At 44.6% G+C, this 27,449-nt stretch overlaps 1 protein-coding gene across 1 annotated transcript in view; it reads left to right on the forward strand.

Annotated features, from left to right (window-relative positions):
• Window positions 1-1,875: 1,875 nt before the first annotated feature.
• Window positions 1,876-27,449, forward strand: part of LOC129707688 (1-phosphatidylinositol 4,5-bisphosphate phosphodiesterase zeta-1-like) — a 70,667-nt gene continuing 45,093 nt past the window's right edge. The window contains exons 1-3 of the mRNA XM_055652884.1: window positions 1,876-2,214; window positions 2,840-3,071; window positions 6,245-6,446. Coding sequence (XP_055508859.1) covers window positions 2,182-2,214; window positions 2,840-3,071; window positions 6,245-6,446 — 467 coding nt within the window. The 5' untranslated portion in view covers window positions 1,876-2,181. The remainder of the gene's footprint in view (window positions 2,215-2,839; window positions 3,072-6,244; window positions 6,447-27,449) is intronic.

The raw sequence follows: 27,449 nt of genomic DNA on the forward strand, positions 1-27,449 counted from the left end.
TACAAGGCCATAAAAACTAATAATACCTTTCGCGACGGGGTCTTTCAGCGATTTTCCGTTAATGATTTACTAGGCTGAACATTTTCGATTGGAACAGCCTAGTAAAAATCGCGTTTTAAACCCGCCCCCTCTAAACAGCGCCAAAATCGCGGACACGGGGTAGGGCAGATGCTCAGCCACGATTCAGGTAGGTTTTGTAACATACCTAGTGAAAGGAGGATATTTTGCCCCTTGTTTCTGTATGAGCTTAGTAACAGAGTGACCAATTAACTGCACCCTCTTGCTCTGCCAATGTCATTTTTACCCCTTTAGTACGTGGTCATTCCAGTGCTCTTATGAAAATCACTATTTCACTTGCTGCCCTTGATGATGGGAAATTAGTTGTTCTTAAGTGTTCGTATCAGCAGAGTATTTCATTGTGGAGTTTAAGCGGCTTTCAGATTGGCACATGTAAGTGCAGGGCATAGAGCAATATGGATCATGTACAGGGAGATGAGATCAGTTTAACTTGTCAACATGTTCGGCACAGACATTGTGGGTCGAAGAGCACGTTCCTGTGCTGTACTGATGATATATGTTCTAGTTCTAGCACTGAGCCATGAGCTCACTGCATCTCTTCGCTCAATGGGCCACTGGGTCGTGTTGCAACAAGCGAGTTTCAGTGACATCATTGATTAGCGCCATCTCTTCTCTGATTGGACCAATGGGTCAGTTGCAACAAGCGTGTTTCTATGACATCATTGATTAGCGCCAACCCTTCTCTGATTGGACCAATGGGTAGCTTTGTAACAAGCGAGCTACAATGACATGGTCGCTCAGAGTTACCTCTTCTCCCATTGGGCCACTGGGTTGCCTTGTAACAAGTGTGGGTCTATGACCTCAACAGCCATTGTCTTTGATGAGGTTCAAAGCCTTCCCCTTGCCACTTGCCCATTGTAGATGATGAACTGTTTGGTGCTTGGGATGATCTTCCGATTGGAGTGAATAATCTGGAATGACAAATTTATTGTTGACACACACCCACACACGCGGCCAGCCACACACGTACGATTCAGTTGATCCACAAAGTTGTGAAGTGATCGAAGTCTATTGGGGATGGAAACTGCTCACCAACCACAATTCCGATGCGAGGTTCAGAAGGAAACCGAATATCCTTTCGCAGCCTATTTAGCCTATTCCAATGTTCATATATGTTTAATGCTGGTTGTCTATATCTATTATTAATCACTATAAATCATCTACTAATTAATTAATTAATTAATTGTAGATTAATTAATGGACTATAGTATTTATAGTTTATAGTGTTAATTATGAAATAAACGATAAATGCTATAATTACCGTGATGGAACTAAAACTCAGGCGAAGCAAGGGTAGAGATCAAAGGAACTGCAGAGGCTGGAATCTTGAGCAAAGCACAAACTGCTGGAGGAACTCAGCGGATTAGTCAGCATCTGTGGAGGGAATCGACAGGTTACATATCGGGTCGGGGCACATCTTCAGACTGGTTGTAGTGGGGGGGGAGAGAAAGCTGCAACAGAGAGGTGGGAGAGGGACAAAATCTGGCAAGTGATGGGTGGATACAGGCAAGGAGAGGGTGGGTTGGATTGGCAGATGGATGGAGTAAGCAACAAGGGCTAGAGGTGAGGAGACAAAAGGATGTTGGATAAGGAGAAAAGAGGATAAATGAAAAAGCCAGAGGGAGGGATTGGGACATGGGGGAGGGGTAAGAGGAGGGATGAAAGGAAAATGGATGACGAGGATGGGAGATGAGCGTATGGCGGAGGGGAAGGGATAATGGAGATGGTGGGAGCAATGGAGTGTGCACCAGGGTGGCGTGGGGTGGTGGCAGGGAAACAAAACTACCTTGAATACACAAATCTGTTCACCTGACCAAGCAGAGATGAAATGTGTTAATAAAGTCCCTGAGAAAAAAACAATGACAGGAGTAAACATAGTTAACATGAAGCATCTCTGATGTTGACGCATTGTTGATGCATTGTTATTGCTGGAAGACCAAACTGAGTTCTTCTGAATCTGTTGGTTTTGTGTGAACGGAAATTTGACGAGAAGCACTTAACACCCGAGTTAGATGGCTCCTTCTTTCCACGAAATATGACTTCAGGAATGGAGACATAGATTTGCTAAAAACCATTGAACTTCTACAGAAACTGGACATTCCTATGGCCAACATTTACACAGAGAACTATGTGAAGGTCAGTATTGGAAATGGCGATTGCAACAGATCTATTCTTCAATATCTGTTGGTGTAATTATTTATAATTAAAGAAATATGATACAAAATAGCATGTGCGGGGCAGGTTTATACGCACGGGTGGTGGGTGCCTGGAATGCACTACCAGGAATATGTGAACACTTTTGATTTTTTTCCAATAAAGTCACTGTTGTGATATGGATCACATACTGTCAGAGATTAGTTTAACTTAGTGCCATGTTCGGCACAGACATCATAGGTAGAATGACCTATTCTTGTGCTGTAGTGTTTAATCATCAAGTTTAGTTTAAATGAAAATGGGGAGAAATTTATTTAATTAGGGGGTGGTGAATCTGTGGAATTTATTGCCACAGATGGCAATGGAGGCTATGACATCGGGTATTTTTAAAGCGAAGATTGATAGGCTCTTTGATTACTAAGGGTGTCAAAGATTTCGGGGAGAAGGCAGGAGAACGGGATTGCGAGGGAAAAATAGATCAGCCATGATTGAATGGCAGTGTAGATCCAGTGGCCCGAATGGCCTAATTCAGCTCCTATGTCTTATGGTCTTGGTGGTTGGTTAAATGCCATTGAGTAATCTTGCTGTTCTATTTGGTATTGTACAGGCTATTGACAAAGTGAAACATCGGAAGTTTGGGGCAGAGGACTTCATTTATATTTACAAGGTTTTCACCAGGCGATCATTGCCTCATGACTTATTCAAACAATATTCTTCTGATGGCAAAAACCTCACAACTTTTGATCTGCTGTACTTTCTGACGCATGACCAGCATGAGATATACGCAGATGAATACACAGCTTTATCGATAATGCAAAACCATGAACCTGTGATGAGATGTAAGTATTGATTCTTTCCTCAGTAGAATCCACAGCTCACAACTCTGGAGCTCACATTCCAAAGACGTGCAGATTTGAACGTTCATTGGCTTCTGTAAATTGTCCATTGTCCCTAGTGTGTAGAATAGTGCTAGTGTACGGGGTGATCGCTGATTGGCAGGGGCTCGGTGGGCCAAAGAGATAGCTTTCTACGCCAAATCTCTAACGTCTAAACCGCAGATACTGGTTTATTAAGGAAAGACACAAAGTGCTAGAGTAACTGAGCGGGTCACTGTGTAACATAGAACTAGCGTGAACAGGTGATTGATTGTCTATGCCGAAGGGGCTGATTCGAGGATGTATCTCTAAAAAGAATATAAACTGGGGAAATGCCTTTTATAAAAGAAGTCTAATATTGCAAACCACAAGGCCTGTTTACCATATTCTCCAAGAGAATGGTAAAACTCTTCCAAAGTCCTTAGAGGCAAAGACTATGAAGACTGTAGAATTGAAAACACCCCCCACGACCCAAAACATTGTCTGTCCATTCCCTCCACAGGTGCTGCTAGACCTGTTGAATTCCTCAAGCACTTTGTCTTTGCTGTGTTGTCCATGCTGACCAAGATCAGCTAGTCCCACCTGCCCGCGTTTGGCCCATATCCCTCTAAACCTTTCCTATCCATGTACCTATCCAAGTGTCTTTTATATGTTGTTATGGTACCTGCCTCAACTACATCCTCTGGCAGCTCATTGTGTCAAAGTTTGTCTTCTTAAAAAGCAGACCGCAACAAAATTAGTAAATGTAAACCAAGGCAATCTTCAATCAATTTGTCAGACGGGAGTGGCGAGATCTACAAAGGGCACACACGTTGCTCAGTGCTCCTCGGGCTCCACTCACAGAACAAAGTAAAGTTAGCGCAATTATACATTTTTCTTCTCAGTAAAACACTCCTACCAAGTCTGAATATGGCATGACTGAAAGATTCTATAGCCTTTCAGAATATAGGAAAAGCTGGGTCCAAATCAAGCTCATCCAATAACAAGTTATTACTTATCTCTGGAGCGTCAGCTATTTTTTACAATCTTGGCTTCTTTATGGACTTGAAAGAAGCACATGTTATTACGCAGGTTTCCATCTTAATGTCCTTATTAAAAAGACAACCTGTCCTCCATATTGTGTTCCATATAATTTACAATGTCATTCAGACTTGGCACCGAGGAATTCTTTTGTTCTTCTAGACCATGCTTTTGTAGAAGAACGACTCAATTTTGTAAACTATATTAGATTTGACTATTCACTCTTTAATTTGTATATACCTACCTCCTTCTCAGTGAAAATGTTACCCTCAGGTCCCTATTAAATCTTTCCCCTCTCACGTCAAATCTTCAGTATGTCCCCTGGCTCAAGATTCCCCTGCCCTGGGTGAAATGTGCATTCATCCTATCTATTCCCGTCATGATGATATACATACATTACTATAAGATCATCTCTCAGCCTCTTGCACCCTCAGGAGCCCCTTTTTATCCAGGGTAGGGGAATCAAGAACCAGAAAACACAGATTTAAGGTGAGAGTAGAAAGATTTAATAGGAACCTGAGTGTCTCCGAGGATCCTCCAGTGCTTCTACGCAGCGGCGGTGGAAAGCATCTTGTCTGGGAACATTACCATCTGGTTTGGGAATTGCTCTGCCAAGGACAAGAAGGCTCTGCAGAGAGTAGTACGTTCGGCCGAACGCACAATGGGAACTTCACTCACCCCCCTGCAGGAACTATACAACAGGAGGTGCAACTCCAGAGCAAACAAAATCATGAGAAACCTCTTCCACCCCTGCAACGGACTGTTCCAGCCGCTACAGTCAGGCAAACGCCTCCGTTGCCATGCAGTGAGAACGGAGAGGTTGAGAAGGAGTTTCTTCCCAGAGGCAATTCGGACTGTAAACGCCTTTCTCACCAGGGACTAACTCTACAGAACGTTTTTCCTTCTATTATTTATTATGTAAAAGAATATGTGTGTTATGATTGTGTTTATAATTTGTTTGATTGTTTTGTTGTTTGTCTTTTGCACAAAAGTCCGCGAGCATTGCCACTTTCATTTCACTGCACATCTCGTATGTGTATGTGACAAATAAACTTGACTTGACTTGACTTGGCAAAATGTTTTACTTTGTGTGAGGTGGGTGTATGGAACGAGCTGCCAGAGGAGGTAGTTGTGGCAAGTACAATAACAGCAATAAAAACATATTTGGATAGGTATATACCGTAAATAGGAAAGGTTGAGAGTGATATGGGCTCAATGCAGGTAAATGGGATATTTTGCTTGGTATGGATGAGTAAATGACCTGCTTCCACAGTGTATGACTCTGACTCTATTTCTTTTCATTTAACTTTTGATTGAGTGCAAGCAGAATAATATAACCCTGTTGCTGACAAACCTTTCCAACAAATATACTCCAGAGGACCTGAGCTTCATTCTTTTTAAAGAACTGATGAACTTTCAAAATAGCTGGAGAATCAGTCAAATGACCATAGACAGCATGTCAATGGAATGTTTGAATGGAATGAAATAATTAATTTATCCGCCCAAAATACTTTAACCAACTGGTGATAATATTAAATAACCATTTGTCTAATAAGCTACTAGGATATTGCTGGGCTCAATTACTTTATATTCAGTGGATTTCATATAACTTTGCTTTTCATACTCAAGTTTCCAAAGTTTTACTCCACACACCGTACATTACTGACGTTCCATTTCACACTTCTTGTATTTAATTTTGCATTGCAAGATCACTACAACTTTGTAATTAGCTTGTACGAAAGAAAGTATCAAAGGTATGTTTCATTACTTTTGTGTGCAAGTTCAGAGTCCTGCATTGAGCTCACCTGGAGTGACCTTTGGGGGAAACCTTTATGCTGTAGAACAGGAAGAATGATTGCTTTCTTTGACTCCACGCTTGTGCCTGCTTGTACGGAAATTCTTGCGCTCTTAAAGTCTTGTACCACAGCCTTGTGTGACAATTCACCCCCGGCAACAGTGCCAAGAATCAGGAGTGATTAATAGCCAGCCTGATAAAGTGCCATTAGGGTACCTCACCCCTGTCAGAATGCATCCTGGTGCGTTTCAACCCCTGTAAAAGAAGGGAGGAAGAGAAAATAGAAATAAAATCTAATTTTAATCATCATTCTGTCACGCAGCTAAGCTGAAAAGAAAGTTGATGAGCCCCTGTGGCTTCCTGAGATACATAACCTCCACAGACTGCTGCATCTTCAATCAAAATCACACCAAAGTCCACCAACGCATGGACCTGCCCATGACGGCTTATTTCATAGCATCTTCACAGGACACGTTCACCAACAACCAGTCAATAGGACAAAGCGACATCAGTGGATATATCAGGTAGATGATATGTAGCCTCAAATGATTCCTAATTATTAACATGAGATTGCAATGTTGTAATTCATGTGTCAGAGACCGTAAAATAACAGGACAATGTTAAGTGTTACTCATTCTTTTATGTACTCAACAATATATTTTAAGTTAATTGCTACTAAAGCTACAAGTTTTATCACAATAATAAACACAGAACATAGATCAGTACAGCACAGGAACAGGGCCTTTAGTCCACCAAGGTGGCACAGCTGGTAGAGCTGCTGACTCCCAACGCTGGAGACCCGGGTTCGATCCTGACCTCGGCAGCTGTCTGCGTGGAGTTTGCATGTTCTTCCTCTGTTGGTTTCCTCCAGGTGCTCCGATATCCTTCCCCATTCCATAGACGTGCACGTTTGTAGGTTAATTGGTCTCTGTAAATTGCCCTCAATGTGAGAAAAAGTGGGATAACATCGAACCAGTGTGAACGGGTGATCGATGGTTAGTGTGGAGTAAGTGGGCCGAAGAGCCTGTTTCCATACTGTATCATTCAACCAATCAATTCAGTTCATTCAAATCTGCATATCTAAACCAGTGTTTATTTGCAGACAAAAAGATCCCGGTCTGTATATAACTCAATGCTATTGGTTGCAGTAAATCAATCTTGTTTATATGTGAACTCTCACAAAATAAACACTGATGTAAACTAATCCCATTTGCCTGCACATGGTCAATATCCCTTCATTCCCTGCCTCTTAATTTTTCTGTCTAAATGCCTCTTAAATGTTGCTTCATGCTTGCTTCTACCACCTCTCCTAGCACTGTGTTCCAGGCACCTATAGCCCTCTGTATAAAAAAATCTGCCATACCTATGACCTTTGAACTTTCCCCCTCTCACCATAAACCTATGGCTTCATGTCTTTGACAATTCCAACCTGTGGACATTTTTTGTCTACCTTATATATGCCTCCTATAATTCATAAACTTCTCTCATGCCAGCCCTCATTGTCTGGCGGTTCAGACTCAATTTCTATTCCTTTTCTCCAGAGATGCTGCCTGACCCATTGATTTACTCCAGCTTTTTGTGTCTATACCCAGCAATCTCTTCCCCTGCTTCTGCCCCATCTGGTCCACTTTAATGTGTATGAAGGAACTGCAGATGCAGGTTTAAATGGAAGATAGACACAAAATGCTGAAGTAATCCTGGATAGAAAGAATGAGTGACGTTTCAGGTCGAGACCCTTCTTCAGACTCAACTTAAAGAGTCTGAAGAAGGGTCTCGATCCGAAACATCACCCATTCCTTCTCTCCAGAGATGCTGCCTGTCCCGCTGAGTTACTCCAGCATTTTGTGTCTTATAATAATAATAATAATATAATGTAATAATAATCTTTATTGTCATTGTACAAGACAACAAAATTTTGTTGGAGCAGTCCTCCAGCTGCACAGGAATATGAGTATAAAATACGTTTAAAAAAGAACTATTAAAAAATTAGACTAATTTTAAAATTAGACTATAAACATATAGGACGGGTGTGTGAGAGAGAGGTGTATTTTGTCCACCTTAATGTTTTACAAGGCATTCAACAACTCCTCCCACTTTATATTGACAGCTCTAGAATATCAACAAATCCCTCCATAACCTTAGCATCATGCATGTCCTTCTCCTTGATGGTGAAATGCCAGAGTCACCTTCATTATTCCACAAAACCAACACCAACTTTGGAATTCTCCTGCATTGTGTGGCTTAATGCTGGAATCAAAGTTTAGTTTAGAGATACAGCATGAAAACAGATCCTACAGCATGCCAAGTCCACGCCGACCATCGATCATCCATTCACGCTAGCTCCATGTTAACCCACTTCCTCAGCCACACCTTAGGGGAAATTTACAGAGGGCCAATTAACCTACAAACCTGCACATCTTTGGGATAGGGGAGGGGGAAGCAAAGCACTTGGAAGAACCATCTGCGGTCGCAGGGATAACGTGCAAACTCCACACAGACATCAGCTGAGGTCAGGATTGAACCTGTGTCTCTGGCACTGTGAGGCAACCCATCGACCCACTGTGTGCCCCTGTGCTGCCCTAAAAGTTGTTCCCAAAAATTCAGCCAGGTTTATATTAGGGTGTTGGAGAGGCAAGGAATGCAGATGCTTGTTTATACCAAAAAACAGCTTCTGAAGAAGGGCCCGGACCCGAAACGTCACCTGTTCATGTTCTCCAGAGATGCTGCCTGATCCGCTGAGTTACACCAGCACTTTGTGTTCTTTTTCATCAGCATTTTCTTTTTGCGGTCTTCCCTGCTGCAATCAAGCTGAAATTTGTGCACCATGGCTATTTACCAACGCAAATTATTCACAGAATCATATGCTTGACTACACGAGGACTGCTTAAGTTTTAATGGCATTCTAAGCCATTCTTACTGCTTATCACACAATCCCACTCTACATAATTAACAATGTATGAGGAGAACAGGTTGCTGAAATGGAAATATAAAAATTCAAGTGATTTGAACATATTTCTTATTTTTTTCGGAAGCATGTTTATGATATTTCGGTTTCCAGTTCCATCAAACGTCTGCAGCTCAAAATTCATTTAGTGTCGCTTATAAAATTAACACATTGGTAAGAATTCTTTAACATGACTGGCAGCACAATCAATTGGATGACGTCACAGTTGCTGGGTTCCAAGAACAGCAACAGATAATCAGAAAATGAGACCTTATCCTTACAAATATTACTCAGGTCTTTGTGAAAGCTTCCTTTGTGATTGTGGGGAGTGTCATTATTTTGCAGTAACCACAGATTCTGGCTCATTCTGTAATTATATTAATGCCACATGTGACTTTATGAAAGACGTTCTCTTTAGTTTAGTTTGGTTTTGTTTTAGTTTACAGTTACAGCATGGAAACAGGCCCTTCGGCCCACTGAGTCCATTCTGACTTTCCATCACCCATTCATACTGGTTTTATGCTATCCCATTTTTGCTTCCCTTTGCACAATTAACTTGCACGTGGGAGGAAACCGGAGCACCCGGAGTAAACCCACGTAGTTACAGGGAGAATGAGCAAACTCAACACAGACAACACAATCGAAGTTGAGATCGAACCCAGGTCCCTGTGAGCTGTGAGGTAGCAGCTCTTCCAGCTGTGCCACTGTGCTGCCCCTATTTGTTGCCAATTGATGGATTTTCCCACGATCTGTTCAAGAAGCACAGTTATACGTTGACATTAGAGATAACTAGTGGAAATTCCTTAACATGTGTTTCCAAAAGTATTATGGGATCGTTTCCTGAAAGATAAAAGGATGCTTATTTTTGTTCATACCGATAGAGTTGTCTTCATTCATAAAAAAAAAAGTTAAGATAGCATGATGCAGCTGTACAAGTCATTGGTGAGACCACACTTGGAGAACTGTGCGACACTGGTCGCCCTGCTGCAGGACGGATGTCATTAAGTTTGAAAAGATTCACTGGAATGTTACATGGGCTGGTGGGCTTGTGCTTTAGGGAAAGGGCGGATAGGCGGGAGTTTTTTTTCTTTGAGCGTCAGAGGCTGAGGAGTCAAGGGCCTGTCCCACAATACGAGTTTACCCAAGAGCTCTCCCGAGTTAAAAAAAAATCAAACTGGTGGTAAGTACGTAGAATGTACGTAGCAGGTATGTCGGAGCTCGGGACGTCTCTTAGTAGCGGCTCGTAACGCTAACGGCATGTACTAGGGGAGATTGAGAGGGATCTTATAGAAACTTACAAAATTCTTAAGGGGTTGGACAGGCTAGATGCAGGAAGATTGTTCCCGATGTTAGGGAATCAGGAAGGGGACACACGGGGGTCACACGGTAAGCTCGTGATGTTTTTTCAACAGTTTGAAAAATGTTCACGAGAGCCCCCAGTACCTACGAGCGGCTATTACCGTAATTCTCTGAGTTCGAATCAGGGGAAACTCGGGAGAACTCTTCTTGAATTACCTCGATCAGTGGGACAGGCCCTTAACTTTAATGAGGTGTTCACAATCCTGTGGGGCAAGACAGACATCAGGGATAGCCTTTTCACTCAGATGGTAGTCCGTATCTTATGAGAGAATAAAAACAATGCCTTTAAAAGATATTTGGACAGGTATATGGATAGGACAAGTTGAGAGGGATATGGGACAAATGTAGACAATTGGGACCAGCTCAACATGCTATAAGTTCACAAGTTCAATTTGCCGACTTGGTCGAAATGGACAAGGTGAGTTGAAGGATCTGTGCTGTACAGCTCTATGAATCTATGATAGACACAAAATGCTGGAGTAACTCAACGGGTCAGGCAACATCTCTGGACAAAAGGAATAGGTGACATTTTGGGTCGAGACCTTCTTCAGAATATATGACTCAGTGTGTTGATTGATAAAAGCATGGCAGAAAGGATGTTCACCAGTGTAAATCCCCTGTACTAAACTATTAAAGAGATTTTTTTTAATAATTAGAAGAAACTGGGAGCATGACAATGTGTTTAAGAAAGAACTGCAGATGCTGGAAAAATCAAAGGTAGACAAAAATGATGGAGAAATTCAGCAGGTGAGGCAGCATCTATGGAGCAAAGGAATAGGTGACATTTCAGGTCGAGACCCATCTTCAGACTGATGTGGAGGGTGTGGGTGGTGGGGGGGGGGGGGGGTGGGGGAAGAAGAAAGGAAGAGGTGGAGACAGTAGCCTGTGGGAGAGCTGGGAAAGGGAAGGGAAGGAGGGAGAAAGCAAGGACTACCTGAAATTGGAGAAGTCAATGTTCATACCGCTGGGGTGTAAACTGCACAAGCTAAATATGAGGTGCTGCTCCTCCAATTTGCGGTGGAACTCACTCTGGCCATGGAGGAGGCCCAGGCCAGAAAGGTCGGATTCGGAATGGGAGGGGGAGTTGAAGTGCTGAGCCACTGGGAGATCAGGTTGGTTAGTTGGAGCAGGCGAAAGATCGCCAAGCCTACGCTTGGTCTCACCGATGTAGAGCAGTTGACACCTAGAGCAGTGGATGCAATAGATGAGGTTGGAGGACGTGCAGGTGAACCTCTGCCTCATCTGGAAAGACTGCTTGGGTCCTTGAATGGAGTCAAGGGGGGAGGTAAAGTGACAAGTGCAGCATTTCCTGCGGTTGCAAGGGAAAGTACCAGGGGAGGGGTGGTTTGGGTGGGAAGGGACGAATTGACCAGAGAGTTACGGACGGAGTGGGCTCTGCTGAAAGGCAAAAGGGGAGGAGATGGCAAAATGTGGCTACTGTGGGATCCAGTTGGAGGTGGCGAAAATGTTGGAGGACAAGGCAGTCAGTTATCTTAATCAAAAGCACATTGTGACAAGCAGGTACATGTCTGAAGAAGGGTCTCGACCCGAAATGTCACCCATTCCTTCTCTCCAGAGATGCTGGCTGTCTCTCTGAGTTACTCCAGCGTTTTGTGTCTCTCTTTGATTTAAACCAGCATCTGCAGTTCCTTCTTACACGCACCGTGTAAAGCAGAACGAGTCATCAGTTTCTTGTGAAGTGCATCAGGTATGTAGAAAGAAGAAAGGCAAATTAATATGAATTTATTCTGGTGCATGGATGTAAAGGAACATATCCCATCGCTGAAAGAAAATATGCAGAAAACATTAGATATAGAACCATTTTTCCCTGGGTTTTCTCCTTAGAAAATGGAGTGAGCGGCTCAAACTTAGTCCAGAGAAGGAATAACTGTGGGCGACTCAGTGGTGCAGCTGGTAGAGCTGCTACCTCACAGTGCCAGAGACCCAGGGTTCATTCTGACCTCGGGTGCTGTCTCTGTGGAGTTTGCACATTCTCCCTGTAACTGTGCGGGTTTCCTCTGAATGCTCTTGTTCCTATGTTATCCCACTTTCTTATCCATTCCCTACACACTAGGGGCCTAACCAGAGACCCAGGTTCAATCCTGACTACTGGTGTTGTCTGTACGGGTTTATGTTCTTTCTGTGACTGCATTCTCCAGTATCTCACATTCATTTGGCTTTTCATCGCTGGTCTTTGTCCAACCATAAAGCCCCCCCCCCCCCCCCCCCCTCCCCCCCCCCCCCCCCCCCCCCCCCCCCCCCTCCCCCCCCCCCCCCCCCTCATCCCCCCCCTTGTATCCACCTATCACCTATCACACTCACCAAGTTTTGTTATGCTACCCCCCCCCCCCCCCCCCCCCTTCCTCCCCCACTTCTCTTCCTACCCCAATCAGTCTGAAGAAGTGTCCAAACCCAACACGTCACCTATCCATGTTTTCTGGAGACGCTGCCTGACCCACTGAATTACTCCAGCACTTTGTGTCTATGTTTTTTTAAACTAAACTACACTTTGGGGAAAAATAAATACACAGCCTTCTAGTTCCTCTCAGTTATTTATGACTCATTTAGCTTGTCTGCTTCTGCTTTCTCTTTCACCACCTCGTTATCCAGTTCCCAATGCCAGCTTCATCACGAGTCTATCTTTGTCCTAATTAAATCTAAAAATCAATCTATTTCACAAATTATAACTCTGAATGTGAATTAAGTTACGTTCAGCTCAAGGTACCACTCTAATTGCAGCCTCTCAATGCTATCTGCTGATTCAAGGCATGTAATGTTATTGTAATTGTACAAAAGATTTCGGGAAGAAATAGTCAGAAGTAGGCACTTTGACCCACCATGTTCACACTGAATACTAAGGACCATCTTAACGCATGTGCACATGGGGCAGTTGCCCGGGGCCCCACGAGTATAGGGGAGCCCCATGCTAATCTATGTATTGTAGAACATGAAAACGGAGAAGAACATCGCAAGTGCATGACAGCATATTTGATTCGGCATAAAGAAACTGCAAGTGTAGGGGCCCCAGTGCACTGCTTTGCCCGGGGGCCTATAATGCTGTTAAGACAGCCCTGTGAATACTGAGTACCCATCAGAACTAATCGCATTCACCAGCACTTGATCTGTTTCCATGTATACCTTGGTGATTCAGGTGTTTCGATTTGTCTAAAGATGCAGCGTGGAAACAGGCCCTGTGGCCCACTAACCCCATGCCGACCCTCAATCATCCTACACACTTGGTGCTATTCACAGAGGCTAATTAACCTTCCTAACCAGAAACCTGGGTTCAATCCTGACTACAGGTGCCGTCTATATGGAATTTGTACGTTCTCGTTGTGACCACATGGGTTTTTCCGCTGGGTGTCCCAGTTTCCACCCACATCCCAAAGACGTACAGGTTTGCAGCTTAATTGGTCTTTGTGGATTTCCCCCCCGTGTGGAGAGAGTGGATGAGAAAGTGGGATAACGTAGAAATGATGTGAACGGGTGATCGAAGGTCAGTGTGGACCCAGAGGAAACCCACGCTGCGACATGCAGAACATGCAAACTCTGCACAGACAGCACCTGAGGCCAAGATTGAACTTGGGTCTCTGGCACTGTGTGGCAACAGCTCTACCCACTACTCCACTGTGCCGCCAAGATTGCCAAGATATGCCCCATTCACAAAGGCAGGCCAACTCTGATCTGGCTAATTACCAATCCATCAGTCTACACTCAATTATCAGAACCTGATGGAATCCTGTCGTTGGTTTTATCAATTTGATGCTTGTATTACATTCAGCCAGGAGCCTAGCGATCATCTTTGACAAATAAAACTTATGGAACCTGCTAAATGTAGCTCATATGAACACCATCACGTTTCATAAGTTCATATGTGATAGGAGCAGAATTAGGCCATTTGGCCCATCAAGTCTACTCTGCCATTCAATCATGGCTGATCTATCTCTCCCTCCTAACCCCATTCTCCTGCCTTCTCCCCATAACCCCTAATGCCCATATTAATCAAGAAACTATCTATTTCTGCCTTAAAAATATCCATTGACTTGGCTTCCACAACCTTCTGTGGCAATAAATTCCACAGATTCACCACTATCTGACTAAAGAAATTCTTCCTCATCTCCTTCCTAAAGGAACGTCCTTTAACCTGTTCCCTGCCAAGTTTTTTTCCCTGTGACCATAATCTGAGTATACTCGGGATGGGACTGAACATATTAATTCTGAGGCTATGACTTCTGGTCCTAGACTCTCCCACTAGTAGAAAAATCCTCTCCAGGTCCACTCTATCCAGGCCTTTCTCTATTCAATTGAGGAATTCCCTACAAATCACAAGTACTGTATATGGTTATTCCTTCATTGTAACTGGGTCGACATCCCAGAACTTCCTGACTAAAAGTACTGAAGAAGCTCTTTTGTAACTACTCAAGGGCATTGAATGCTGGACTTATTAACATGCCCAGATCCTGTAAATGAACAAATATGAAGGATTTGGAAGAACAGCAGGATTAGATCAAGGGAAATCAGCAGAGAAATATGAATCCATTTCCTCTGAGAAACTCAACTGGATTTAAGCAGCAAATTTGTAGAAATGTACTGTTTGGTGAATTCAGAAAGTGGTTGGATTGTCTCGTGAGTTTTTACATCTTATGATGACCTTTTAAAATTGTATGTTGATTATGCATATAATGAATCAGGTTGACCTTTTATATTCCAAGCAGCTTTGACTGTGTACTGTTGCTTCGAGAGAAGAAAGAGAGAGCGTGAATGAAAGAGACGCGAGAGAGAGAGAGAGAGTTGAGAGTAAGAGAAAGGGAGAAGCGAGAGAAAAAAAGGGGAGTGAGAGGAGAGAGAGGGGAGTGAGGAGAAAGAGAGATAGTGAGAGAGAGGGAACGAGAGATAGTGTGAGGGAGAAAAAGAGAAGAAAGAGATAGTTAAAAGAAAGAGATCGTTGATGGCTTTGATTTATCCTCTTGCATAACTTTCATTAATTTGTTCTATGTACATTTTCACATCTCTTGTTTCCATCTCCCCTGACTCTTAGTCTGAAGAAGGGTTTTGATTCAAACATCACTATTCCCTTTCTCCAGAGAGACAGACAGACGGACAGACTGACTTTTTTTTAATTTATAAGAATAATCTTAGCTTAAACTACTCATGGATCCACAGACTTACTTGGCTAGCTCCCACAGCAGAATTAGCATCTGTATTTGAGGGATGGGATTTATCATCAACAGTTCCTGCACAAAACTTTGACAGAAACATATGCTGGTAATTTGGCAGCGCCTCATAAAATGATTAAATAATGCATGGGAAATCACATTGAGTCCCTCAGACTTGGTTCCCAAATTCCCAACGCTTGTTCCCACTGCGCAACTTCCTTTGCCATGACTGTTAATTAGTAAAGTCTATCCCACTCCACTGACTTGAGTGCATTTGGCTCAACAAACTCTTCAGTGCAGTACTCAGAGGATGTTGTGATATCTGAAATTCTATCGTTTGGATTAGTTTAGTTTAGTTTATTGTCACGTGTACCGAGAAAGACAAAACATGATTACAATCGAGCCATTTACAGTGTATAGATACATGATGAGGGAATAAATTGTGTTCCCTTGTGCTATCATGTACACTATCTAATGTACACTATCTAATGTACACTTTCTAATGGTACCATTCTGAAAAAGAGGGACGGGTTCCCCTTAGTGTCCAGGGAAAGATTTATTTTTTAATTAACATTTTCAGGTAAGGTAGAAACCACCTGCCGCGTATAAGCCACAAGTATATACTTGTGTCATTATTACAGGTGAGACACAAGGAACAGCAGATGTTGGAATCTAGAGCAAAACACAACGTGCTGGAGGAACTCAGCGGGTCAGGCAGCACATGTGGAGGACATGGACAGATGACGTTTCAGTTCAGAACACTTTAAACCCGCTGAGTTCCTCCAGAACCTTGTATTTCGCTCATTATTGAATTACTATGCTTTGAAAGTACCTGGTGAATAATTTTGAGAGCTTATGATGTTGTGAGTCCTGCAAGATTGCCTTTATTTTCCAGGGCTAGTTAGCTAATTATTAAACAATTAAGCTAATAAATTTGTCAAGCCTCATATTTTCAACTACTTCAGTGACTAATAGCGTATGCATTATTGTTAGGTCAACGAAGAGAAAATGAATGGGGCATTTTGGTGGTGTTTAGATAGATACATGGATATGCAGGGAATGGAGGGACATGGATCACGTGCAGACAGAGATTAGTTTAACTTGGCATCATGTTCAGCATGGGCACTGAAGGGCCTGTTCCTGTGCTGTACTATAAATGTTAAGACAGTGGCCTCCAAATTCACTCCCTATATTTTACTCAATTCTGTTGATGTGTGCAGTATTGCCAGATAAGGGATATACCAACCTATCACAATGTTGCCAACTATTTGCAACGTCTATCCAAGATTAATTTTTACCTCGTTGTGATTAACTAAGGTAATTTTAATGCCAGTAATAGCGCCCATTATAAACCGCTTAAATGTCTAATACATCTTGAAGCAATTTGAATCAATCTTTCACAAGATGGCTCTTATCCCAATTCTTGTAATCGATGCAGAGACAGATTTAATAAGCAGAGGTTCTGTGAAATTAAGACCAGTTTATGGTCTTATTACATTTTTTTTCCCTATGTCCAGGATATTGTGATTATTTTAAATCAGTCTTATTTAAAAAAAACTGAAAGAGAAGTATCATCTACATTATATACATCCTGTGCAACCGTGAATCTCATTATCAGTAAAACTGAACATCAAACTGATTCTAGTTGAGAGTTGGATGTGCTTTCCAGGTGAGTTGGATGTGCTTTCCAGGTGAGTTGGATGTATTGACAGAATCCTCCTCGTGGTGATCCCTGGAAGCGACGACACCATGCACTCTGTGATGCGTCGGGCGACAATTCTGTCAACATGTTGGACGACGACAGAAGCCAACAGCGAGCTACATCGTCTGACACACGAGCAAACGATCGAACTTCCGGTTGCGTTGGACTCCATTCCAGTGGGTTGGACGTCTTTATCAGTTCAGTTGGATGTCCATGCCAGTTGTGTTGGTCATCAGTTGCTCCGCCACTTTCATTGCCTCTCACATTCCACCTGAACAATTATGATCTACTTGGAAACCTATCACATAGTTTTGTGTGTCATCCCCTCTGGCAGCTGTCCATTGATTGTAGGCGTTGAACATTCTTCATCAGTTAATGACCCGCGCCTCCATTGCCCAACTCCAACCCCTCCCTCTCACCCCCATGAATATCCTTTGGTCTTTATGCTTTATTCCTTTCTATCTCTAATATTAAGGCTTCTTCAGAAACTCGCTGGCCATTCTCATACAAAACCACAATAATCCACATCGTCCTGACACTTAACTACTGACTCTTCATATTTTGCCAGCTCACCATATTATAACACCCCCCTCATCCTATTTGTCAGTAAAGGCTGACACTTCCGTCTTCCTATTCTCAGGCATTCTCTTGGGATTGAGGATGAATTGCTTCTGCTCTGGTTCTGTGGGATCTAAGGCGTCTAATAACGCCAATGTGGGAAGTCATGGGGCAAGTGATAGCTGATGGGGCGGGTGATATGTGAGGTGTGTGCAATTCTTTTGTCTCTCATGCCAGGTCTCTGTGTTCTCCTGGTACATGGATGGCATCCAGGTTCGCAGTTGGGCAGCATGGTGGGACAGTTGATAGAGGCTCTACCTCAGAGCGCCAGAAGTCCAGGTTCAATCCTGACTGGGTGCTGTTTGTATAGAATTTGCACATTCGCTATGTAATCGTGTAGGTTTCCTCTGGGTTCTCCAGTTCCACCCCACATCCCACAGACTTCCATTTTGTTTTCAAGATACGGTGTAGAAACAGGCCCCGAGTGAAGCGCTGACCAGCTGACCCATTCACCAGTTCTATCCTTCTCGCTACGGACAAAGTACAACAGCCAATTAACATATACAAACCTGCACATCTTTGTAAAATGGGAGCAAACTGGACCACCCAGAGAAAACTCGCACAGTCATGGGGAGAACGTACAAACTCCGTACAGCAGCACCCGTAGTCAGGATCGTATCCGGGTCTCTGCCGCTGTGAAGCAAAAACTCTACCGCTGCGCCACTGCGCCGCCCGTACCTATCTGTGTCTTCCAGTCTTCCAGAGATGCTGCCTGACCCACTGAGTTAGTCCAATACCTTTTGGTTGTACCTTTTATCCAGTGTCCCAGCTTCCACTATAATCGGTGTCAGTTATAACCTATCTAAATGTAGACACACCAGAGGTGGTGACAAAGTGGTCAGACAAAATCCTTAACGTTGACTCAAATGAAGGTTAAGGTTAAGGTCAAGGTCAGTTTATTGTCATGTACCAGTTAAGGTACAGTGAAATTTGAGTTACCGTACAGCCATACTAAGTGAAAAGCAACAAGACACACAACCACATAAAAGTTAACATAAACATCCATCACAGTGGATTCCTCATTCCTCACTGATGGAAGGCAATAATGTTCAAGCTTCTTCCTCTTTTTCTCCCGCGGTCGGGGCAGTCAAAACATCCGCAGTCGGGCCGATCAAAGCCCCCGCAGCCGACGATCGAAGCCCCCCGCCGGGTGATTGAAATTCTCGCGTTGGGGCGGTTGAAACTCTCTTCGCGGCATGGAGTTCCCGAGTCGGCCTCTTCTTACCAGAGACTGCGGATTTCACGATGTTAAAGTCCCCAGGCCCCGCGGTTGGTTGGAGCTTCGATCCCCGGCAAAGGGATTGCAAGCTCCACGATGTTAAAGTCCCGCAGACTCCAATGGCTTGGGGCGCCCATCGGGCTCCAGTAAAGGGCGCCAACTCCACGATGTTAGGCCGGAGTGGGGACGGAGATACGATACAGGAAAAAAAAAATCGTATCTCCGTCAAGGTAAGAGATTGAAAAAAAAGTTTACCAAGCACCCCCCACAAAAAACAAATCATGGAACACTAAACATACATTTTAGACAATAGGTGCAGGAGTAGGCCATTTGGACCTTCGAGCCAGCACCGCCATTCAATGTGATCATGGCTGATCATCCCCAATCGGTACCCCGTTCCTGCCTTCTCCCCATATCCCCCGACTCCGCTATTTTTAAGAGCCCTATCTAGCTCTCTCTTGAAAGCATCCAGAGAACCCGCCTCCACCACCCTCTGAGGCAGAGAATTCCACAGATTCACAACTCTCTGTGTGAAAAAGTGTTTCCTCGTCTCCGTTCTAAATGGCTTACCCCTTATTCTTCAACTGTGGCCCCTGGTTCTGGACTCCCCCAACATCGGGAACATGTCCAAACCCTTAACAATCTTATATGTTTCAATGAGATACCCTCTCATCCTTCTAAACTACAGAGTATACAACACATACTAACAATAACAAAAAGAAGAAAGACAGACAGACTGTTGGTGAGGCAGCCACTTGAGTCTCTTCATATCGGGCGGAACAGAATTGATGGATCCTTTGGTTTATTTACAAGTTCCTCCCTTGAGCTGATGAACAAATATTTATCCAGGTTGAATACCACCTCAATGCAGCACTGAAAGAAGCAACAGCTCATCCCAACACCACAAGAAATTGCAGAGAGTTGTAGATGTAGCCCAGTCCATCACACAGACCAGACTCCCCACCTTTGACACCATCTACATTTCATATGCTCATAAGTTCTAGGGAGCAGAATTAGGCCATTCGGCTCATCGAGTCTACATGGCCATTCAATCATGACTGATCTGTCTTCCCTCTCAACCCCATTCTCCTGCCTTTGCCCCATAACCCCTGACACATTTACTAATCAAGAATCTGACAATCTCCGCCTTAACAATATCCATTCATGTTCCCTTAGGAATGTAGTCAAGGAACACTCACACCCTTGTAGTTCTTTCTTTCTCCCCTCTCTTGTCGGGCAGAAGAGACCAAAGTTTGATAGCATGTGCCATCTGATTCAAGAACAGCTTCTTCCCCACTGACCGGAGCTCTCGAATGCTAAGGATATATTTCTGGTGTACCTCATTATAGCCCCTGCACTGTTGTTTCATCTAAACTTTCTCTACAGCTGCACTCTGGTTATTATTCTCTCTTTGCATTACTGCCATTATGTGACAGAAGGATTCAATGCCTTGGATATTTAAGCTTAAGGCTCATTGAGTATTTAGCATTAGCTTCCTGTTGGGGCTCGGCAGCTTAGCCTGAGGTTTGTGTGCTTCCAGATTTCAAAGCAACGTGAACGGCGTGTTCCACAATTGAAGCTCAGCTACTGGTGTGAGACTATTGTCCTCGATGGACAATGTGACGATTGCTGCCCACCAACTCGTTCCTCTCAAAAATAAGCTTTGCACAAATCACACAAGAAAAAATATTGCCGTAACATTTTAGAAACAGACCCTTCAGCTCTTTGAGACTGTGTGGCCCAACTACTACTCATTTATACATTAACCGCTACCCTAATGTAGTTTATTCTTCCAACATTCTCATCAACCCTCCAATTCTACCACTCCAGGGACAATTTACAGGGCCTAGCATAGTTTGCAACCTATCAAACTGGAGCATCTGAAGGAAGCCCATCCGATCACAGAGGGAACATGCAAACTCCACACAGACAGCACTGCAGGGTCACAAATGAATCTGGGTTGTTAGAGCATGAGGCAGCAGTTCAGAAAGGAAGTGGAGGCTTTGGAGACAGTTGAGAAGAGATTTCCCAGAATGCTGCTTGGATTAGAGAAAATTAGTTATGAGGAGAGGCTAAACAAACATGGGTTGTTTTCTCTGGAGGCTGAGGGGAAACTTGATAGGAGTATGTGACATTATTAGACGGGGTAGACAGTCAGAACCTTTTTCCCCACTGTGAAGATTTCAAAGACTAGTGGATGTAGCTTTAAGATGAGAGGGGCAAAACTTAAAGATGTGCGGAGCATGTTTTTTTACACAGAGGATGATGGTGTCACAGAGGATGACTCTATGACTGTGCAGTAAATGAAACTTCTTCTCTTGTCTGGAAGGAGAAAGGTTACCTTAATAACCAAACTGAAGCCGACAAAGTTTTCGCATGTTGCTTTTTTTTCTTCGAGCATGGACAGCATGGCGGCACAGCAGTGGAGTTGCTGCCTTACAGTGGCAGAGACCCGGGTTTGCTCCTGACTACAGATGCTGTCTGTATGGAGCTTGTACATTCCACCCAGTGACCTGCGTGCGTTTTCCCTGAGATCACCAGATTCTCCCTCACTCTAAAGTACAGATTTGTAGGTTAATTGGCTTGTAATAATTGTAAATTGTCCCTAGTGTGTGCAGGATACTGTTAGTGTGCAGGGATCGCTAATCGGTGCGGACGTGGTGGGCCGAATGGCCTGTTTCCGCACTGTATCCCTAAACTAAACTAAACTAAATTAAACCTGTGAGCTCACAACAAGATCCATTGAGGCTGGGCCGAATCCTCAAAAAAAAAAATCAGAAAGCATCTGAAATTTAGTGAAAAACTAGACCAAGGTGGACCCATAGGGTCCCGTCCCCTCAACGCATGGTTGCGGTGGGGGGAAGGGGGGAGGGTGCGGCCTTTGGCATCGCACACGCACACTAACCCACCCCGTGATATTATATTAATATTATTAATTCGCTCCTTTTACTCCATCCCCCGCCCTATCCACTCACGCATAACCCCCAACTGCGCAGGTGTGGCTCGAGAGGGGGTGGAGAGGGAGAGCGAGAGGGACGGGGTAGAGATTGAGGGGTGGTGGGGGGGAGGGATGGCGTCACAGGATGCAATACTCCACCACTCACCCTTAGGTCCCAATATTCACCACTCCCTAGAGAGGGGGCAGAGAGGGGGAGGGGGGGGGGGGGGAGAGGGGGGGGGGGGGAGGGGGGGGGGGAGAGAGAGGGGGGAGAGAGGGGGGAGGGAGAGAGGGGGGCGCAGAGAGGGAGTGGGCAGAGCGGGAGAGGATAGAGCAGGGATAATCAGAGAGGGAGGAGACAGAGAGGTAGAGGGGGGCAGAGAGGGAGGCCTCCCTCCTCCCTCACCTCCCCCTCTCCTCTCTCCTCTCCCCCCACCCCCCCCCTTCCCCCCCCCCCCTCCCCCCCCCCTCCCCCCCCCCCCCACCCTCTTTCTCTCTGCCCCAGGGAGGGGGAGGGGTAGAGGCAGCACCTACCCAGGTCGTAGAGCTGGCCTCCCCACCAGGCACCAGGCCTCCCCACCAGGCACCAGGCCCCACCAGCTAGGCTGCAGCTGGCGTGGACCAGAGTGAGGACCGGAGCGATCTGAGGGTGGAAAAAAGCAGCGGAGGGCCAGCCGATTGTGGCTTCCACGAGGGGAAGTGCACCCACGTAAATATCCAAAATCAGAGTTTTATAATAATAGATATGATATTCTGGCTCAGTACACAGAACTGCACTGCACAGGAACAGGCCCTTCAGCCCACGATGTCTGTGCTGAACATGTTGCCAAGACAAACTACCCCTCTCCCTCCCTCTATACCCCCTCCTCTGCCTGTATGTGATCCATATCCCTCCATGCCCTGCATATTCATGTACCTATCTAAAAGTCTCTTAAATGCCACTATTGTATCTGCCTCTACCACCACCCCTGGCAGTGTGTTTCACCCTCTGTGTAGAAAACAGGCCCCACGCATCTCCTTTAAACGTTGCCCCTCTCACCGTAAAGCTCCGCCTTCTAGTCTTTGGCATTTCCATTTAGGGATAAAGGTTCTGACGGTCCTTTCTGGTTGAGGTAGATGGAGGAAATGTGGATAGCTTTAGAATCAAATTAATCTTCACTGCCTCTGTAGTCATTGTAAAATAAACACAGGTGGACAGTCCGATTTGGGCTTAAATTAAATTAAATGGGTCAAACATCCACCATTTTCACACAAAGGGAAATGAGTATGGAATGAGCTGCCAGAGGAGGTAGTTGAGCCACGGGCTATCACAACATTTAAGAAACAGTACATGGACAGGTACATAGATGAGACAGGTTTATAGGGACATGGACCAAACGCAGGCAGGTGGGACTGGTGTAGCTGGGACATGTTGGCCGGTGTGGGCAAGTTGGGCCAAAGGGCCTGTTTCCACACTGTATCACTCTATGATTCTCTACAAGACTTCTTTTTAGAGAGAAAGGCTGACTAAAAGGATTGCAGACATCTTTCAGTTCAAAAGCATTGTTGCATGGCATGATCTACAGTACTTATGCACACAAATTATCACCATAATTCCCGATATGTCAATACAAAGCTCATAATATAGGTTTGCTGAAATCTTTCTGCAGATTTGCTTCATAAAATACCATAATAATGTTAATGTTAAGTGCAGAGGAGCACATTCTCATGGAATAAGTATGGGAAATTCACAGAATCTTTTACCCAGGGCAGAGAAATCAAGAACCAGATGACATAGGTTTAAGGTGAGAGGGGAAGGATTTACTAAGTTTAAGTTTAGGGTTGTTATTATTGTCACATGTACAGAGGTACAGTGGGAAACTTTGTTATCCAAACAGTTCAGATTCTCCATGCATAAATACAATCATATCAAACTCTTGTAAAATAGGTGGAGCAAAGAGGAAGATACACAGAGCAGAATATACTTCTCAGCATTGTAGGCATCAGTTCCAGAGACAAAGTCCAATGTCCTTAATGGATTCGAGGAATTGGGCACTTGGTTAGAGAAGGTATAGAAGGATATGGATCAAGCACAGGCACATAGGATTAGTTTAGATGGAGAGCATGGACGAGATGGGCTGAAGGGCCTGTTTCTGAGCTGTATTACTCTATGGCATTTGATTGTAGTATTAACCCTGATCCTCACTGAAGTTAATTTTAGATGAGTGCCCAGTGTGACACTAGAAACGACAGCGATGTAACAGCTGTACTGTCATGCTGGTAGATATATCGAACACGGGAAGAATGATCGAATGGCTTAGGCTAAACTGATAGAAAGATAAGCATGTTAGCTGTAGCTGCATTGCTAATTAACATAAAAATTCTAATAAGAATCTGAGGAAGAATTTAGGAGCTGGTTGAACACCTGAATGTGGTGCCGGAGAAGGTGTTGGAACCAACATTTAAGAAGCATCTGAACTGCACCACAGTTGTCAAGGCATACTGGGCTGCAGATCAAATGCTAGTAAATGGGATTAGTATACAGTAGGTCGATATGGCCAGCATGGACATGATGGGCCGAAGCTCCTGTTTCTGTGCTGTTTGACTACAGGACTGTGATACTTGTGGCACATGGCAATAAATAACTGATTGAGAGGTGGCCATTATAGATTGTTTTATGAACTTTGTTCCCAGGTTGTGCAGGGATTGGAAGCATTGGTTTGTTTCGAGGATGTAAGATTAACTGTAAAGCAAAACAGAAAAGGATGATTGTTTTTTTCTCACAAAGAACAGGAATTTTTCTTAAAACATAGACGCAAAATGCTGGAGTAACTCGGCGGGCCAGGCAGCATCTCTAGTGAGAAGGAATGGGTGACGTTTCCCATTTCTTCGCTCCAGAGATGCTGCCTGTCCCGCTGAGTTACTCCAGCATTTTGTGTGTATCTTCGATTTAAACCAGCATCTGCAGTTCTTTCCTACAGGATTTTATTCTTAACCATGAGAAGAATAAACACATGAGACTTGAGACTGCAGGTTGGAATCTTGAGCAAAAAAACAAACTGCTGGAGGAACTGGAGTTGGAGGGTCATGCTACAGTTGTATAAGACGTTGGTGAGGCCGCATTTAGAGTATTGTGTTCAGTTCTGGGCACCATGTTATAGGAAAGATGATGTTAAACCGGAAAGGGTACAGAGAAGATATACGAGGATATTGCCAGGACTAGAGGATCTGAGCTATAGGGCGAGGTGTTGAGTAAGCTGAGACCTTATTCCTTGGGGAGCAGGAGGATGAGGGGTGATCTTTTAGAGGTGTATTAAACTTAAGAGGAATAGATCGGGTCGATGCACAGAGTCTCTTGCCCATAGTAGGTGAATCTTGTCCCGAGTAGGTGAATCGAGGAGCAGAAGACATATTGTTAAGGTGAAGGGGAAAAGAGGGCTAACTTTTTCCACACAAAGGGTGTTGGGTGTATGGAACAAGTTGCCAGAGGAAGTAGTTGAGGCAGGGACAAAAACATTCAAGAAACAGTTAGACAGGTACATGGATAGAACAGATTTGGAGGGATATGCAGCAAACGCAGGAAGGTGGGACTAGTGTAGATGGGACATGTTGGCCGGTGTGGGCAGGTTGGGCTGAATGGCCTGTTTCCACATTGTATCACTCTATGACTCTGACTCTAGTTCAGGCTCTATCAGTGCAGGGAAACAAATAGACGACGTTTTGAGTCGGGGCCTTTGTTCAGAGTGACGGAGTATGCGGATGAAGACTAGTGGAAAGTGATGAGTGGAAGGGGTGGAACAAGAGCCAGCAAGTGGTAGGTGGATCCAGGTAAGGAGGGGTTGATTGGTGGCTGAGTCAGCAAGGGGGAGAGAAGGGCGAAGATAGTCACAAAGGTAGGAGGTGAGATAAGTGGAGGAGACGCAGGGATGCGAATGGTGGAATCTGACAAGGAAGGTGAGGAGTGTATTGGAAAATGAGGGTGGGGGGGTGTGGGGTTGGTGGGAAGATGGGAACGGCAAGGATAGGTGACCCAGGAGGGGTAGGAGTGGATGATGACCAGGCCAAGATATACTGTATGTGTGACATTACCCAACAGATATCAGTTAGCACTGTCGCGGTGAAGCCTACCGCACATTGATGTCCACCTCAGAGGGGTCTATCTGTTGGTACAGTTCTTAGTTGGACAATGTGGATCAGGAAACTCACTCAAGTTCCATACGCCAGGAAGAAAAGTTGATTTCACTTTGTATTCAGGAGAAAACGGAATGGGCAACTGTATTTGTTCACATTACACAGGCATTCATAGAGTGTCTTGATGTTGCATCTCTCCGTACAGCGTCGTCCCCCTCATGACCTGTGATATTCTTGAAACAGCAGCACTTTCCAGGAACAGGAAGAGTGCAGCAACAAGGAATTGCTGATTCTAGGTTACAAAAAAAACCTGACACATAGTGCTGGAGTTAAGGGCCTGTCCCACCAGCATGCGACTCCATGCGGCAAGCGCGACCTAACGTGGTCGCTTGAGTCGTACGGCCTCGCGGGGCCGGTCCCACTTCGATCGCCGGAGCCTTATGGAGTTGTCCGGAGCTGGTCCCGACATCGCGTGAGGCTCCGATAAACTGACCGCGTTCAAAAATTCCGCGCGGCAACGGCCTGCCGGCCAGCAGCCACCTCGACGCCGTACGCACCGCCTCAACGCCATACGTCACGCGCGAACTACCCGCGGACTTCGCTCGAACTTCATGTCACTCACTCAACCTCCGCGCAGCCCCCGCTTCTGGTTTGGTCGCGCTTGCCACATGTAGTCGCATGCTAGTGGGACAGGCCCTTTACGTCGCGCTTGCCGCATGGAGTCGCATGCTAGTGGGACAGGCCCTTTAGATCGCGCTTGCCGCATGGAGTCGCATGCTCGTGGGACAGGCCCTTAACTCAACAATTCAGGCAGTATCCCTGGAGAACATGGATTGGTGATGTTTCAGTCATCCCCAGCACAACCAATCTAAAGAAGAATCCCGACCCGAAATGTCTCCTATCCATGTTCTCCAGAAATGATGCCTGACCCGTTGAGTTTCTCCAGCATTTTGTACCTCATTCCACGGTTTAGTTTTGTTTAATTTAGTTTAGTTTGGTTTGGATTTGTTTGGTTTCATTTACTTTAACTTAATTTAGTTTAGTTACTCCAGCACTTTGTGTCTTTTATTTAACAGGAAGAGTGTATTGTGCATTTGTACCTTCGAGGGATGGCTGCTGCGGTGTCGAGTGTCAATAGGCCAAATCAATTCTCAAACCAATTTAACAGGTCAAAGCTCGAAACAAAAAGCTCTCGGCAAGAGGGAATTGAGATATTGCTCTTTGGAAATATTGCAAAAGAATATAATGCTACTTTGAACAACAAAAGCCAGGGTGACAGACAGCATTGTTCTATCACCATTGCAAAAGTGAAAGGAATTTTTAGGTTGCAAATTTAATTGTGTACATTGAGGCTTTTGTTTAGAGACATCGCACGGAAACAGCCCATCGATTCCACGCCGACCGTCGATCACCCGTTCGCAGTAGTTCTATATTATCCTTCTTCGTCATCCACTCCCGACACACTAGGGGAAATGTACAGA

The sequence above is a fragment of the Leucoraja erinacea genome, chromosome 22 (assembly GCF_028641065.1).
Source record: "Leucoraja erinacea ecotype New England chromosome 22, Leri_hhj_1, whole genome shotgun sequence".
NCBI classification, from domain to species: Eukaryota; Metazoa; Chordata; class Chondrichthyes; order Rajiformes; family Rajidae; genus Leucoraja; species Leucoraja erinaceus.